Source organism: Corapipo altera, unplaced genomic scaffold (assembly GCF_003945725.1).
Source record: "Corapipo altera isolate COAL_440 unplaced genomic scaffold, ASM394572v1 205, whole genome shotgun sequence".
NCBI classification, from domain to species: domain Eukaryota; kingdom Metazoa; phylum Chordata; class Aves; order Passeriformes; family Pipridae; genus Corapipo; species Corapipo altera.
The window spans coordinates 353,902-369,371 of NW_020885046.1; the positions used below are offsets into that span (position 1 = coordinate 353,902).

Consider the following 15,470-nt stretch of genomic DNA (forward strand, 5'->3'; position numbering starts at 1 on the left):
CCCACCCCCTGCCGCGGGCAGGGACACCTCCCGCTAGCCCAGGCTGCTGCGAGCCCAGTCCTACTGGCCTTGGACACTGCAGGGATGGGGCAGCCACAGCTTGCCTGAGTGATCTCACAGGCAGCCCCTTCCCAGCACTGGAATTCCCCTTCCCCTGAGCCAGCCAGACTTCACCCACCCATCCCAGGGCTCCAGGCATCTGCCCTTCCAGGCTGTCTCCATTCCTGGCTTCAGGAGCTGTGACATTTGGGAAGGACCTTGGCTGGTGGCAGGTGTTCCTGCAGGATCAGGGTGTACTCAGCAGGGAGGGGCTTTCCCAGGGTGGGTGACTGAGAGCAAGAACTTTGGGTGCTGGGAGGTGCCAGCTGGAGGTGTCTTAGCTTGGATTAGGTTTAGGAATATCAGTTGTTTCATCCAGAGCTTCAGACTAGACCTGGAAAGCCACATCCTATGAACCTCCTGGCTACACCTTCTTCAGTGCAGACATGAAGCAACACTCCTGTGGCCGAGCACGGGCAGGACAAAAGGGAAGCTCCAGGTGAGCTAAGTTATAAATGATCCTCATTTATTATAGAGTTGGATACTGAGCTGCTGTAAATCCCTGACTCCAGCCCCACCAGCCAGCTCCTCGGCTCCTTTATCCCTGGAAGTGCCCAAGGCCAGGTTGGATGGGACTTGGAGCAACCAGATGTACTTTGGCTTTGTGTTCTTTCCCTCTCCTGCTTTTTTTCCCCCTTAATCCCTCATTTCTTTTCAACCTTTTAAGCTCCCTCTCTACAGACAACACAACCAATGTATCTGAGCCAGGCCCTGGAATTCCTGCTGGGAAACGGAGGTTGTTATATCTTAGGGAGAACTCCCTGCCCTTCCAGGACCCCTTCGGACCCATTCTTCACTATTTATCCACAGTTAGTGCATATCAAGGAGCGGCAGAAAACCGCAGTCAGGAGCTTCTGGGGTGGCAACTTGCAGCTCTTCCCAAGGAGCTCCAGGCAGAGGGAGATGAGTGCCCATGTTCCCGTCTCATGTGTGGGAGGTGGCCCAGAGACAGTGCAGAGACACGTCTGTGTCTCTGAGGCTCCAACTGGAGTGTCTGGAGGCTCCAGCCAGAGCTCTGCTGGAGAGTTCCACCAGCCCAGGTTGCTCCAAGCCCTGTCCAACCTGGCCTGGGACACTTCCCCAGGTGGGGCAGCCACAGCTTCTCCTCTCAGCAGCAGCCACACTTGGAGCTCTGCTCGTGTCCTCCCTCTTGTTCAGCAGAGCTGCTTTAGAAACCCGGTGCTGGCTGAATTTCTAATCCTTAAAACATTCACAGGAACACAGGTTTCATCCCACTCAGTGGATTATCCCAAAGAATAAGAAATATTGGCACAAACATCGCTCCGGTTGGGGTTTATTCGATAACAAAGGGAATAATCAGGAAGCACAGGAAAAGTCTGGGGGCCTGACACAAAAATCTGATGGCCCTTGATGCAATGACATCTTTCCTCTTCCTGAGCGGATTAAGAAAGATCTACTTCCAAATTTATAGAATCCCAGGATCACTGAGGTTGGAAGAGATCTCCAAGGTCACGGAGTCCAAGCTGGGACTGATCCCAGAGCACTGAGTGCCACGACCAGGTGTTCCTTGGACACCTCCAGGGATCCACCACCTCTCTGGGCAGCCCCTTCCAAGGCCTGACCACCCTTTCCAGCAGGAAATTCCTCCTGGTGTCCATCCTGACCCTCCCCTGGCACAAGGAATTTGTTTCCCTCCAAAACATTGTAACAGGTTTGCCATGAAAATTAATTAGAGTAAAATTTCCTTCCTCGTGTTCATCCCAAATAAACAACTTCTCCCAGACCTGGAAATGATATAATTGTGTGTCCAGTTCACAGTATTTAAATCCAACCTCAATCTCTTTATTAAGTACATGGGGTTTTTTTAAGGTTAGATTATGTCCTAGGCTGTTCCCATAAAGCAAGGGTTAGAATGTCTATGGTTTAATAAAAGGAGATTAATATGGAAATGAAACAAATCTACTGTTAGAAAAATAAGCAGAATCAAAATCCATTTAACTGAAACCTGCAGCTCTTTATATTTAAATCATAATACACTTAGAGCAGCAGCTTCCCTAAAAACTGTCCTTGTCCCAGATAGCCCTTTATTCTTCCTTCTGTGTTCCTTGTCAAGGAGCTAATTCAGGCAGCTAATTGGGACAAAAACTAATCCAACCACCATGTATTCCCCCAATTATTCCCTTCTTCATCCCTTTCCTATTCTTATTCCCATGTATTTTTTCCAGGAGCTTGTAATTCCATTATAAGTACAAGTGAGGGATGGCAGCGCACAGTGCTCAAACCAAGGGTGTCTGGTGAAATTCTGGGGGTCTGGGATCAATAATAAATACTAATAAGGCAAATAATATATAATAATAATGTATTATAATAACAACCACCTTTTTTTGCCATCAGTGGAGGGACTTCAAAGACCACTCAATAATTTAAATAATACCGTGTGGGTGAATAAACTGTTAAATCTCGTAAACTCCCTCCAGATGATATTCCCAGAGAAGCTGTGGCTGCCCCATCCCTGGAAGTGTTCAAGGCCAGGTTGGAATGGGAATCCACAACTTTTCTGGGCTGTACTTTAGTCACCAACTAGATTCCAATCAGTAGGGAAATAATAACAATAATTGTGTTTTTTAATTGCTTTTCACTGTTTAATCTGCTTTGACACATCTCCAAACAACATCCCTCTATAATTTAATGAAATATGTATATAAATGTTTTCAGGGAAAAACATATTTCCAGATGCTGGTTCTTTAGGAAATAGGAAAGATTCCTGCTGAAATCTTGATAAGAAATTGCTTTATTGTGGTTTTTGTGCTCCTGTCATCACAACCTATGGAATTCCATACTGACCTACATCTGCCCATTTCCAAAAACTGAAAATACATGGAAAATCTCTTTGCATCCCCTGCACCTCTTGGCCTTTTCCCAAATCCACTGTTTTCTCCCTAATGGGCTCTGTTATTCCATACCCATTAGCAGATCCTCAAATGATGACATTTCGTTTTAATTGAAATCAAACATCTCATTCCATTAGGGAATTAGAAAACAAACCAAATTTTAATCGGAATTCATACAAGTCCAGAAGAATATTTTCCTCCCTCTGAGATTATCTTTCCATGGAAATCGGAGGCATTTTTTGATGAAACTTATCTTAGTTAAGCCACACTGAGATGGGTGAATTTAAGGTCCCCTCCAACCCAAACCATCTTCATGTTGACCCCATGAAGCTCAAAGGAATATAATAGAGGTTGCGTCCAAATTCTGAATTTTTTTGGGCTTCATTTTCCCACTTTTTTGGAGGGAATGGGGAGTCTGGTAAAATTTCCAAAGAGTATCTGCAAATCCATAAATCCACTGAACAAGTGCACTCTCAACTCGTTCATGGATTTATGGAAAGCCCCATTTAGATGTCTTTTTATAGGAATGACAACAGGCACAACCATAGCCCCAAACTGGAGCAAACTGGAGTCTGGTACTTTGCCATCCTGGTATTACAGTTTACAGACAGCGCAAAAATTCCTTTTGGAGTTCCGGAATATCAAGGTGAGACTTTTTGGCCAGTTCCTGTACTTTTGACACCACTTCCAATGTTCACAGAGCATTTCAGCTTCCCGGGTGCTGCCCCAGCGAGGGCCGGGGGGTCCGAAGGGCGGGAAACCCCTCACAGGGTCTGCTGAGGGTTGGGTTGGGGGGCTGAGGGGTCTGAAACCCCTAAAAGGATTTGCTGTGTGTTGGGGGTCTGAAACCCCTGACGGGGTCTGCTGAGGGCTGGGGGGTCTGAGGGGCACAAAACTCTTTGAGGGTCTGCTGATGTTTGAGGGGAATGAGGGGTCTGAAACCCTTGACAGGGTCTGCTGAGGGCTGGGGGGTCTGAAGGGCAGGAAACCCCTCACGGGGTTGAGGGCTCAAAATGGTGGGAAACCCCTCACGGGGGCTGCTGAGGGGTGTGGAGGCTGAGAGGCACGAAACCCTTCAAGGGTCTGCTGAGAAATGGTGAGGTGTGAAACCCCTAAAAGGGTCTGCTGAGGGATGAGGGTCTGAGGGGTCTGAAACCCCTCACGGGGGCTGCTGAGGGATGGAGTGGGACACAAAATGGCATCTGATCATGGCTGGAGGAGCGAGGGGTCTGAAGCCCCTCAAAGGGTCTGCCGAGGGCTGAGGGGTCTAAAACCTCTCACAGGATCTGCTGAGGGGCACGAAACCCCTAAAAGGGTCTGCTGAGTGCTTGGGGGGTCATGAAATCCCTCACAGGATCTGCTGAGGGCAGTGCGGACCCCCCTCACAACTGGGGGCAGTGGGGACCTCCCTCGTGATGGCGGCAATGCAAACCCCCCTCATTCCGGGGGGCAGTGTGGATCCTCTTCATTATGGGGGGCAATGCAGACCCCCTCACGGTGGGGAACAATGCAAACCTCCTTCACGGCTCAGGGCAGTGCGGACCCCTGTCATAATGGGGGGCAATGTGGGCCTCCCCCACGGTGGGAGGCAATGTGGACCCATCTCATGATGGGGGGAAACGTGGACCCCCCTCATTAATGGGGGACAATGCGCCCCCCCCCCATTAGGGTGGGCAGTACGGACCCCCATCATTCCGGGGGCCATTGCAGACCTCCATCATTAATGGAGTCAAGGCAGCCGCCCCTCAGTAATGGAGTCGGTGCAGCCCGTCTCATTGCCGGGCACAGCGCGGCCCCAGCCCGGGGGCAGCGGCCCCTCTCCGCTGGGTGGGCGGCGGGGTCCCTCCATCTTGTGCAGCCCCGGCGCGCCGTCCCGCCCGCTTCCTCCCGCCCTCCCCTCCTCCTCCTCCTCCTCCTCCGCTGCCCGTCACGGCGCGGGTTTATAAGGCGCGGGCATTGCCCGGATGTGAGCGGCGGGCGCTGCGGCGATGCCCGGGCGGGCTGCGAGCGGCCGCGGCTCAGCGGGGGAGGCCGCGCTGCTCACCCGGACCGCCCGCCCCGCGCTGCCCTAAACTCGGACCAACTCTGGGAACCGCCGGCCCCGCGCCCCCCCTGCTTCTGGGTGGGTTTCTTTTTTTTTTTTTTTGGATTTGTTTGTTTGGGGGTTTTTTAAATTTTTTTTTCGAAAGGAAGGACGAGTCCCCGAGAGCCGCGGCGCCGCGAGCCCCTCACCATGTGTCTGTAAAAAACAATAGGGCAAAAGTTGTCGGACCTTCTTTTTTCTTTTTCTTTCCTTGTTTTTTTTTATTATTATTTTTATATGTATTTTTTAATTTATAATTTTTTTAATGGCCCCCCAAATCCCAACAAAGCCAGGTGTAGGGTGCCTGTAAAAGCTGTGGAATAAGCCGGAGCGGGACTGACACTTTCCCTACTTTTTGGTGGTTTCGGAGGGTCACACACGTGTGAGACAATAAAGCACTTTGGCAGAAGATTCCTCTCTTTTTATTTTGATTCTTTTGATTCCTTTTCTTTTTTTCCTTTTTTCCCCCCCCCTTGGAATATTGTGAACATATTTGTGGCCATTTAAGGTAAAGTTCCGATTTGCTGTTAGACTAACTTGTCTGTGTATTTTTTTTGCTTTCATTTTTATTTTTTGATTGAAATTGTCGATCCCGATGTGTTATTTAAAAAAAAAAAAAAAAAGAAAGAAAGAAAGTGCAAGTTCCGGGCTGTTTAAATAGATATACATTGTGTATACATTGCACAGACACGGTGTAACTACACGTGTGAGAGATACACCAAGGTGCAAACGCCGAGCGCGGGGACTCACTCGCTGCTTTATTTCCTACCGGAAAATGAAATCCAAGGAGTTGTTTTTTAGCGGTGTCGGGCCTGCGAGAGGAAAATACGGAATAAAAGTGGCAGAGGGGATGAGGGAAGCAGGAAGGGGAAGGGCGGGGGGTTGCTGGCAGCGTCCCCAAAAACTTGCGCGTAAATCCAAGCGGCTGCTTTGCAAAGTTTGCAGCGATGCTCCGGGAAAACGGGAAAGCTCGGGGCTGGGATCGAGCGGGAGGGCGGGAATAAACCGGCCCCGACAAAGTAAGGTTAGAGAGAGAAATATAAAAAACCCAAGAATACGAACGGGGAGCGGGCGATCCAAAGGGGGGAAAAACCTTGTTCCTGCCGGCCAAGTCCCCGCGTCACGTGCGCCCGCGGCCCCGTATAAACGCGCTCGCCATGTGTGTGCGCGAGCCGGGCGAATCCAAAGTGGAATCCTTGGAAAAGTGCGGCGGGAGCGGGCGGGAGCCGCTCTCGGAGCTCCATGAGCGGCGGCGGCGGGTACGGAGGCGGCGCCGGGGCTCGCCGGGGTCGGGGCCGCGGGGCTGGGCTGGGCTCCGTGCCCCTTCCCTTCCCTCTTCCCTTCCTTCCCTTCCCTCGGCTCCCCTCCCCCCGGGCGCTGCCTCCGCACAGGCCCAGCCGCTCCCGGCTTGTTGTCGGCCTTATCCCCCCCCTCCTCTCCGCAAATTAGGAATCGGGGCTAATTGTCCCCCGCTGCCCCCCCCGCCCCCGGAACCTGCACTTCGCATCTCGCCGTGCCTTTTTTTTTAATCTCCTCTCGCTCTTTGCCGTTTCTGCCTCCAAACGCTCCTTTGCGTGGAAGAAGGAGAAGGGAAAAAGTTGGGAGCGGATGGCTGTAGTTTCTTCTCTGGGATCCTCATTCATTCCTCGTTGAACCTCCTGTTGCATAAATGATGCTCCGGGAGCGAGGCTTTGCCTGTTTTTTTCTCCTCTGGATTTGGGTTTAAGAGTGGATGTTCCCGGGTTTCGCCTCTTTGGAAATACAATAGCGCCTTTTTTTTTTTTTCTCTTGTTGTTGTATTTTTTTGGTTTTTGTTGTTTTGGTTTTTTTTGCTGCCCCTCCATCTTTTTTTTCCCTCCCTCCTTCTTCTCAACCACCCACTCCCCGACCCCCCTTGAAAAAAAGCAAAATCCGACTGTGTTTCCTGCAAGGCTCGGGATTTCTGATTGCGGTTATTTCCATGTTTCTAGGTTTGTGTGATTTTGCTAAAATGCATCACCAACAGCGAATGGCTGCCTTAGGGACGGACAAAGAACTGAGTGATTTACTGGATTTCAGTGCGGTAAGAAACAACGGTGGAAATTAGCAACAGCTGTTAAAAAAACCCAAATCTTCTAGCTGCTCTGTTAACAAAAAAAAAAATAAATCCAACCCTCCTCCCCAAAAAAAAACCCTAAAGCGACAAAACCAACCCCAAACTGTGCTCTAAGTACATTGGGCAATTTTTAATCAGCAGCTAGAAGCACGGTAAATATCTGTTTTTGCTTAAAAGAAAAAATCCAAGCTGAGTGTTTGGAGTCTTTCTGATTGTGTGTGATGGGAGATGCAGGCGCGTTAGCAGCTTGGTTTCATGTCTCGGATGGCTTAAATAATTCCTGCCAGAAGAAACGCCCTGAAAACTGACCATTTCTCATCATTCCTCCATACCAATATTGCACTTTTACCGTGCTTTAGATTTGCGAGCATGGTTGGCACATGAACTAATTAATTGCTAATGAGTCGCTGATATTCTCCTTTCGGTTCTTCCCTTGTTTCGTTTTTTGGCACATGGAAAGTGCAAGGAAATCCACGACTGTCTCAGTTTAAAGTTTTCCCTGAAATCTCCTCTGGCTTCTGCTGGCGCTAAAGCTGCTCCGACCTTCTCGGCGCGGCCCTGGGCAGGGGTTTGGGGCGTTCTTTTCGCGGGGAGAAAGAGGTTTTTGTCCCCCTGGGCTGGTTTGGAGGCCGAACGTTCCGCCGGACGCGTGCACTTGTCTAGTTTTGTCAGGCTCCCCCTCCCCCTCCAGCCCCTTCCTTCCTCTCCCCATCCCCTCCCTTCCCCCCAATATGTCAGGAATATCTCTCTATCCACTTAGTTATTTATTTTAGGGCAGAGCTTTCGCTGGGAGATGCGGGGCCGCTCCTAAAGCCCGGCGAGGCCCCCCCCGCTCTCCCCCGCGTGCTCCAGGCTGGTGCTGCCGCTCCAGCCTCGGCTTCCGAGGGATGGCTGCGGGAAGTTTGGCCGGGAATCGTAACCCGCGGCAGCTCCGCAGCCCCCTCTCTGCTTGTCGGTGCACTTTTCCCATTTGTTCCCTGGCTTTTTGCAGGCTCTGACTCAGGGAAGGTGCGTATTATCCACCAGACGCGTCGGAGAAGGGAGAAACCAATTAGGGTCGGAATAAATGCTGGGAAGAGAGAGAGAGAGGAGCGCGAGAGAGGGAGGGAGAGGGGGCGAGGAGTGAGCCTGGCTTCCAATTGCTCGGTGGGAGAGACGGCATGAGAATTTAGGGCAGGTGGCACTTTGCATTATTATTATTTGGGTTCCCACATGCCAGGCAAATCCTGGAGCGGGATGGAAGTGGACGTTGCTACGTTGATGGCCAAGGTTGCGACCCAATCCCAACTTTTTCCGCCTTTGTCGGCGGGGAGAGCGGAGCCAGCCCCGATTCCCAGGCTGGAGAGCTGTCGGGCACTGGAATGGCTCGAAGTCTTCGGGAAGGGCAGATTGTTTGGGAAGCTAACGAGCCTGAGGAAAGCGGCATGCTGGTGGGGGCTGGCAGGAATCTGCACTCGTTTGGGGGACGATGGTTCGGGGAAGAGAAACTCCTGAGGACCGTGGAAGGAACTTTGGACTGCCAGAGGACTCGGGAATCGCTTGTTTTCCACTAGTAACGCCTCTTTGTTTTTTTTTTTAGATGTTTTCACCTCCCGTGAGCAGTGGGAAAAATGGACCAACTTCCTTGGCAAGTGGACATTTCACTGGCTCAAGTAGGTACCGTTTTTTGTTCCCTCTGTGCTGCAAATGCTGTGATTTATTTCTCCGTGGGCTTTACCTTTGTTGTGGTGCTTTAATCTCTCGTGGGGAGCAGATCCGTTCGGATTGGAGCGGAATTATTCCTAAGCACCGGTTATGATTATTCTGATTTTTATTATTTCCACGAGCCTGGGAGGTTTTTAGAGCACTGCCACACATTCCTGATTTTTGAAAAACCCCTGAACTTCCTCTCTGTGTAACTGCTGTTGAAAATTGTTCTGGTTTGAAAGTAGGTTTATCTTTTTCGTTTTTTAATTTGAGCCTCGGAGAATTTTTTTTTATTTCCAATTCCAAAGACTCTCTTTGTCTGGGAGGGATGAGAGTTGAAACCTCTCGCGTGCAAATGAATTTGGTGAGTCAGAACTGAAGCAGAATTGAAGCCGAATGGGAGGCTGCTGCAATTAAATATAGAAATCACAAGTATCTGAGGATAAAGGGCAGGAAAGGAAGTGTTTAGGATGAGAGAGGATGGAATATTTTTCGTGATTGGAACCCTTTCGGTCACTTTCTCGAGCTGGGGCATTTTGCTTGTGAATATCAGAGCGTTGCAGAAGCAGGATTTGTTTGTTTGTTATTTGGCTGTGGTGGGGCTGGACGGGCAAGTGCAGCATTCCCTGAAATCGGGAGTGGGATGACAAAGCGATCTCGGAGCTCTTGGCGGTGGAACATGTGTGGACAATAATTGTCTGGCAACTCCAGTTTTATAGGGAGGCTTTTATGTGCCTGACAGATGAGAAGGCAAACTCCCAGAGATCCTTATTGCCCATTTCCTTGCCCCGGGATGCAGTTGGTGTTCCTGCCTCAGCCCCAGGTAGGGAGCTGCAGTGTTTACAGCTCCACGTGCCAATGCTCCGGCCCGTCGGCTTGTACCCGGATCCTGGGCAAACCAGGGGGGAATTCGGGCACGGCTTCCCTGCAAACTGCCCCTGGATACCCACCTCATTCCAAAGGGTTTCATGCCCAATATTCCCAGCTTTTGCACGATTCAAGGCACCCCTTCTCTTTATCCAGCATTTCATTAATGCACTGGGTCATCAGTCAGCTTTTGATTTCCAGAGCAGGATTCCTAACTGGCAGTTGGTCTGCAGTGGAATGTTTTTTAAGCTCAGGTGCCACCTGAACACTCGTTTTGTGCCTTTTGTTCTGTGGAGCCTTTGGAAATAGCACTGTGGGTTTGTTTTATCTCCCCAAACTTGGTTATGTTGTGCTTGCAGCGACTTGGAGAATTTTGCCGTTGGGGTTGAACAACTTTCCGAACACGAGCTGTAGATTTTAATCCCATTTTTTGCCATTTTGCGCTGTAATTTTCCGAGCCGATTTCGGCAGATATGGAATATCCACTCTATTTGTTTTCAGGGGAGTGTTTGTGCCAGACAAATCAATTTGTCACACTCGGAGCCCGGTCCGTGCACAGCCACCACTTGGGCTGGGTGACCCCAGAGTTATATTTAATAATTCCATCCCAAGCCTCAGCTCTGGAGTCTCTTGGATCAGGAGGACAAACCAGGGAGTGATTAAATTGTGTTTTATTGTCTCCACAGCTGAAAGGATTCGAGGAACTTTGACACCTCCTGTAGCCAAGGAGGATGATTTAATGAGCTGCAGGAAGTGAGGGTTAGGGAGATAAAGACCACTTAAAACAACACCTGAACTGTGCCACGGACAGAATTCCAGCAGAATTCCTTGTCCACATTGATGCCTGGTGGTGGAGGAGGAAGGAGAAGCTTGAGGAAGCGCCCGGTGTTTGCACAATGGCAATGCAGGGGACTTCTGCGAGGGAAAATAACTGGAATTTTCCTCTTGGAATAGCTATTGCTCAGTAATTCGACAGGGAATTTTGCAGGAAGTGCTCAGTGCTTCCCAAAAAGCTGGGGGCGATGCCAGGGAGGTGCGTGGCCTGAGGATGGAGGTGCATGGCTATTGTCTGGAGCCCGTGCAGGGATGGGATGAGCCAGGGCTTGGGAAATCGGGATTGCACGGATAACACCGGGATAACTGCTCCGAGAGGGGTTTCTGTGCTCCGTGGCAGGACCGAAGGCAGCTCCGTCAATAATGGCAAACGTGGTTTATTATTCTAATGATGCACTTTGGGAACAGCGCGTTTGGGGAGCGGGAGGGATCCTGCTTTTCCTCCTGCAAGTTCTCCCTGGGAAGTTTGAGCCAGATTTTAATATTCCTCTTTAGGAATACATTTATTGAGACGAGGAACCTCAGATATCATTGCTCTGCATTAACCTGGAACTCCTTATAGGGAGAAAAAAGACGGAAAAACAGAGCCTCCAAAAGTAATGCCAGGCAGGGAAGTGAAACTAGCTGGACTCGAGGAAGTGTGGGAATAATTCCTGCTCCGAATCATTCCAGGGGCTTTTCCCTCAGCTAATCCACGACGCTCTGTTGTGATTTGCAGCGTGGTGGGGGGGGAAGAAAGTAAAGCCCTGTTGCCTTTGAGTCTCGAATTCCACAAACATGGCTTCTTCCCGTGTTCCAGCCCGGGGAGGGCTGCAGGGAGAAAGGAATGTAACCTGAGCTCCAGCCCTGACATTCCCAGGGAGCATTTTTCACATGAAAGGCTTTTGTGAGCCCAGGGAAGGCCCAGCAGCGTGTTTGATGTGTGCAGGTGTTGGGCACAGGGCTCCGCCGAGGCCGGAGCCTCTGACCTGCACCGGGAGAGCCGGGACTGGGAGCACCGGGGAGCCAAACTCCCCCGGAGTTCCCTCCGCCTTGGGTCGTGTTTGTGAAGTGATTTAAGAGCTGCTCCTTCCACTGAACAATGCACATTCATTGCGGGCACCTGGGGGGGGCTTTTGAGTTTTTCTGCTTTGTTTTCCCTTTTTTTAGGACGGTGGCCAAAAGAAAATGAATTTGCCCACATCACCTAAAATTTTGGGAAGAGTTTCCAACCCCTTCCTCAGCAAATTCATCACAAATTTATCCTACTTTGAGTGTGAGGCCCCATAAAATAAAGGGGTGACGGACCGGGGAGCAGTTTTGCCCCTGAGAATTCCCTGGGTCTGTCACATTCAGTTTAATTCGGGTTTTTATCCATTAATCAGGGCCCACATCTTCCTGATTCCCTTCGATTTCTGCTCCTTCTATTTAAAGCCTGGAATTTTACCTCCATTTGGGAGCATCTGCTCTGGATAGCCCACTCTGAGTGTCTCTGAATAGCGTGTGGGTGGCAGCAGAATCGGAGAAAAGCGGGATTTTTCTCATTGCCCATTCCCATGGCCCAGAAAAAAAGGGAAAAAATCTCCCATCTCTGCATCTCCCAATAAAGCAAAGTCCGTTTAAAGGATTTAAATCCTCGCTTTTCATTTTGCCATTAGTTTGATTAGGGCTTGGCCTGCATTAGAGCAACAAATTAATACATCTTTAATGAGGGAATCACAAATCCAGCTCGGGTTAAAGTCCACTTTTTTTTTGATTTGGGATGTTCTGTGAGGAAATTCTGACGAATATTGTGGGGAGTTTTTAAGCACAACCTGGTTTTGGAGTGTGGGGAAGCCGCAGAATTTTGCTGTTGGTGGTTGATCACCAAAAAAATGGAATTAAATCGAGGCTTTATCCAGAGGATGTTTTGGAGCTGCTCAGGTGAGGCACACCTGGGGATGCCGCCGTGGATCCCAGTATTCCCAGCAGAAATGTGTGCTAGGGAAGAAACACCCCATAGCAGAGAGAATTTGGGAAGGAGGGGATTATGATGCAGAATAGCCATTCAAGAGATAAAAAAGAGGGGGAAAATCCCCCAAAGAGCAATTCTCAGCCTTTTGCCCATAGTGCTGCACCAAGGAAGTGGTGCGGCAGGTCCAGAGCTCTCACCATTCCAGGGCGGGGAGCCCAGGTTTGCCGTGGGATATGCCAGGAAAGAGGGAAAACGATGATGGGCTTTGGGTGTTGGCTCGGCTCCGTCGCTCCTCGTTCCCTCCTTGGAATTCCAGGTCTCTGGGGGGCTGCAGGACCCTCGGGCCCCTCGGACCCGACCCCGGCTCCCTGTGCCATATCCCTCTTGTTCTCCCTGCTGAAAACTCCGGGGCTCCACAAAAGCGACTCCTTCCCTCTTTTCCATCCCTGAGGTTTCGTAATTATGATTAAGGAGAGCAGGAATGTTGTTGCCTCCCATCCTTCCAGCTATGTTTACCCGGGATCCTCCTCCTCTTCCAGCCCTATCCCGACCGCTTCCGTGGGGGTAGCCAGAGCCCCAGGCTGTGCTGTTGGGAAGTGGCCTGAGCCCCCCTGGAGCTGACTTGCAGAGCACAGAGGTTCCTCTGGGGCTCGGCTCTTACTCGCAGGAGCAAACTGAGTGTAGCTGCCAAGGCCACTGCGGGGCTGCAGCCACCTGCAGTCCCTGGGCTATGGAAATCTGGGAGCCCAGGGCCTGACTGGTAAGGAAAGAGATAAAGCAACCCGGCCATTCCCGGTGGATAACGGAGACTGGGAGCTGGAGGTGCTTTGGGCAGCCTCGTCCCGCGTTACCTCGTCTGCAATAGATGTAATAAATCAGAATCTGCTCTGGGGCCGCAGCCACCCGAATGTCACCTGCAGGGGGGACACCCCTGCCTGCCCTTCCCAAATCCAGCAGCAGCAGGGATGCTGCTTGACGTTATCCCGTGGATATCAGGGATCTGGGAACAAAGTGGGACCGTTAAACCAGGCAACTTGGGCCTGGCTTGGACTTAAGTGGGAGCACAAAGCCTGCTCGGGAGAAAAAATGAGGTGCAATTTGGCTTCTTCCCACTGGATTTGTGCTCGTGCCACTCCCAAATTCATATGGATTTTTGTCAGAGGCAAACGCAGCTTCCACGGCCCGAATTCCCAAGGAACATGGAATAGGCACAGATAACCCCAAATTTTCCTCTTTCACTACTTATTTCTGCAGTAGCCAAAAAATAATGGGATTTAATTTTTTTATCACTCCCCCTCTGTAATTTAAACTGAATTTGGGAATGCCTTGGATATTTTCCTTTACTTAGAAAGTCAAAGGGTTTAAGCCTCTGTTTTGGGATCCCAGGAATGTTGTGGAGAAGCTGCTTGATGTTTTTTGGACGGGATTAACAAATATCTTTCCTGATTAGTGTTGTAATGAGGAATAACTGAAATAATAGAGGAACAACTAAGCCACAGGAACATATAGAGTGGAATTAAGTCGTGGAAGTTTATGCTGTTAATTGCTGGAATCTTCCTTAAATGCCTGGAATCCTGGAGCACTAAAAGCTGTCCTATAAACAATTTTACTTTGAGCTCCAAATGATTCCTTTCCCTCTTTCCCCCCCCTTCATCTGCTCTGATAAACAAAGTAGTTTTGGAAGCTTTACAGATCAAACATTTACTCCTCATGGTAAACTTGTTGTAGCTGGAAATCTGGAGCTCTGCAATCCCGGGAAAAGGGGAGAGTCCGGGTGGCCTGTGGTTTTCAGGGATTTAAATCCTGCTGGGATTTAACTTAGCTCCCATCAGCCAACAAAGCCCTGCAGTTGTTCCATAAGAAGCAGTTATGGTTTAAAGTGCTTTTCCCAATGTTTTCCTGGATTCCAGGGCAGTGGACACCAGAGAAAAGAGCAGGAATAACCTGGGAATGTTTCCTAGGACGTAGCATGTAAAATTATTACACATGTAAGAGGATGTGCCATCTGCCAGTGGCCACTCCACAGAGTTCCTCGGCAGCCAGGAGGGATGACGCCAGCACATCCCAGCCCCTGCAATAATTCAATTTGCTCTTATTTCTTTGGAAAAGTGGCTGCCTGAGGCGACTTCTTTTTGGGCATCCGGGAGGTCCAATGTCCCTAAAATCCACCCCTTGTGCCGCTCAAAGGTTTCCAACCTGGGAATTTGGACCCAAATCCCTGGATTGGTAACACCAACCTGCTGAATTTTTATCACTAAGCTGTTTGCATGGAAAAGTTCCTGCCTGGTGCTTCTCGGGTTGGAATGACCAAATGCTTAATTAATTTTTTAATCTTTTCCACCGCTGCTGTGGAATTTCTTTTCCCAGCAAACTGCAGGAACTAGGAAAAGCCCGGAAGAGAGAGCTGGGAGGGTTTATTCCTTCTGCCAAGGAGCAGTTGAGCTGCACCTCCACCGAGCAGGTGGATGGAAACTTGGGGTTGTTTGGGTGGATTTTGGGGCAGTCACAGCACCGTTGGTCTGAGAACTGTCGTGGCAGTCGCTCCTTAACTGCACCTTTCTGTGCTCCCAGTAGTGAGGCCTGTAGGAGCTGCTCCCTGTGGTTGTCTGTGCTGCTGGGGATCCAGTTTGGAAACTGCTGCTGGGTTTTCTGTGGGCCCTTGTGGAATTTGGCTGCACTCGGCGACTGTAAAGGTTTTCTTGTCACCTTCCTGGCGGCTCCGGCCCTTCCTGCCCTTTAACCAGCTCTGGAATATGTGTGTGTGTGTGATCCCTGCTCTGTCATGGAGATGTGTGTGACCCCTGCTCTGTCATGTGTGTGTGTGTGTGACCCCTGCTCTGTCATGTGTGTGACCCCTGCTCTGTCATGTGTGTGTGTGACCCCTGCTCTGTCATGTGTGTGACCCCTGCTCTGTCATGTGTGTGTGTGACCCCTGCTCTGTCATGTGTGTGACCCCTGCTCTGTCATGTGTGTCTGTGTGACCCCTGCTCTGTCATGTGTGTGTGTGACCCCTGCTCTGTC

General features: G+C 50.2%; 1 protein-coding gene across 24 annotated transcripts in view; it reads left to right on the plus strand.

Moving 5' to 3' along the window:
* The first annotated feature begins 418 nt into the window (after positions 1 to 418).
* TCF4 (transcription factor 4) overlaps positions 419 to 15,470 on the plus strand; it is a 120,195-nt gene continuing 105,143 nt past the window's right edge. For 7 of the 24 annotated variants that reach the window (XM_027668612.1, XM_027668615.1, XM_027668620.1 and 4 more), the window contains exons 1-4: positions 419 to 538; positions 3,476 to 3,597; positions 7,005 to 7,096; positions 8,709 to 8,781. In XM_027668612.1, coding sequence (XP_027524413.1) covers positions 486 to 538; positions 3,476 to 3,597; positions 7,005 to 7,096; positions 8,709 to 8,781 — 340 coding nt within the window. In that variant the 5' untranslated portion in view covers positions 419 to 485. The other 17 variants (XM_027668617.1, XM_027668619.1, XM_027668635.1 and 14 more) reach the window with 15 other exon arrangements.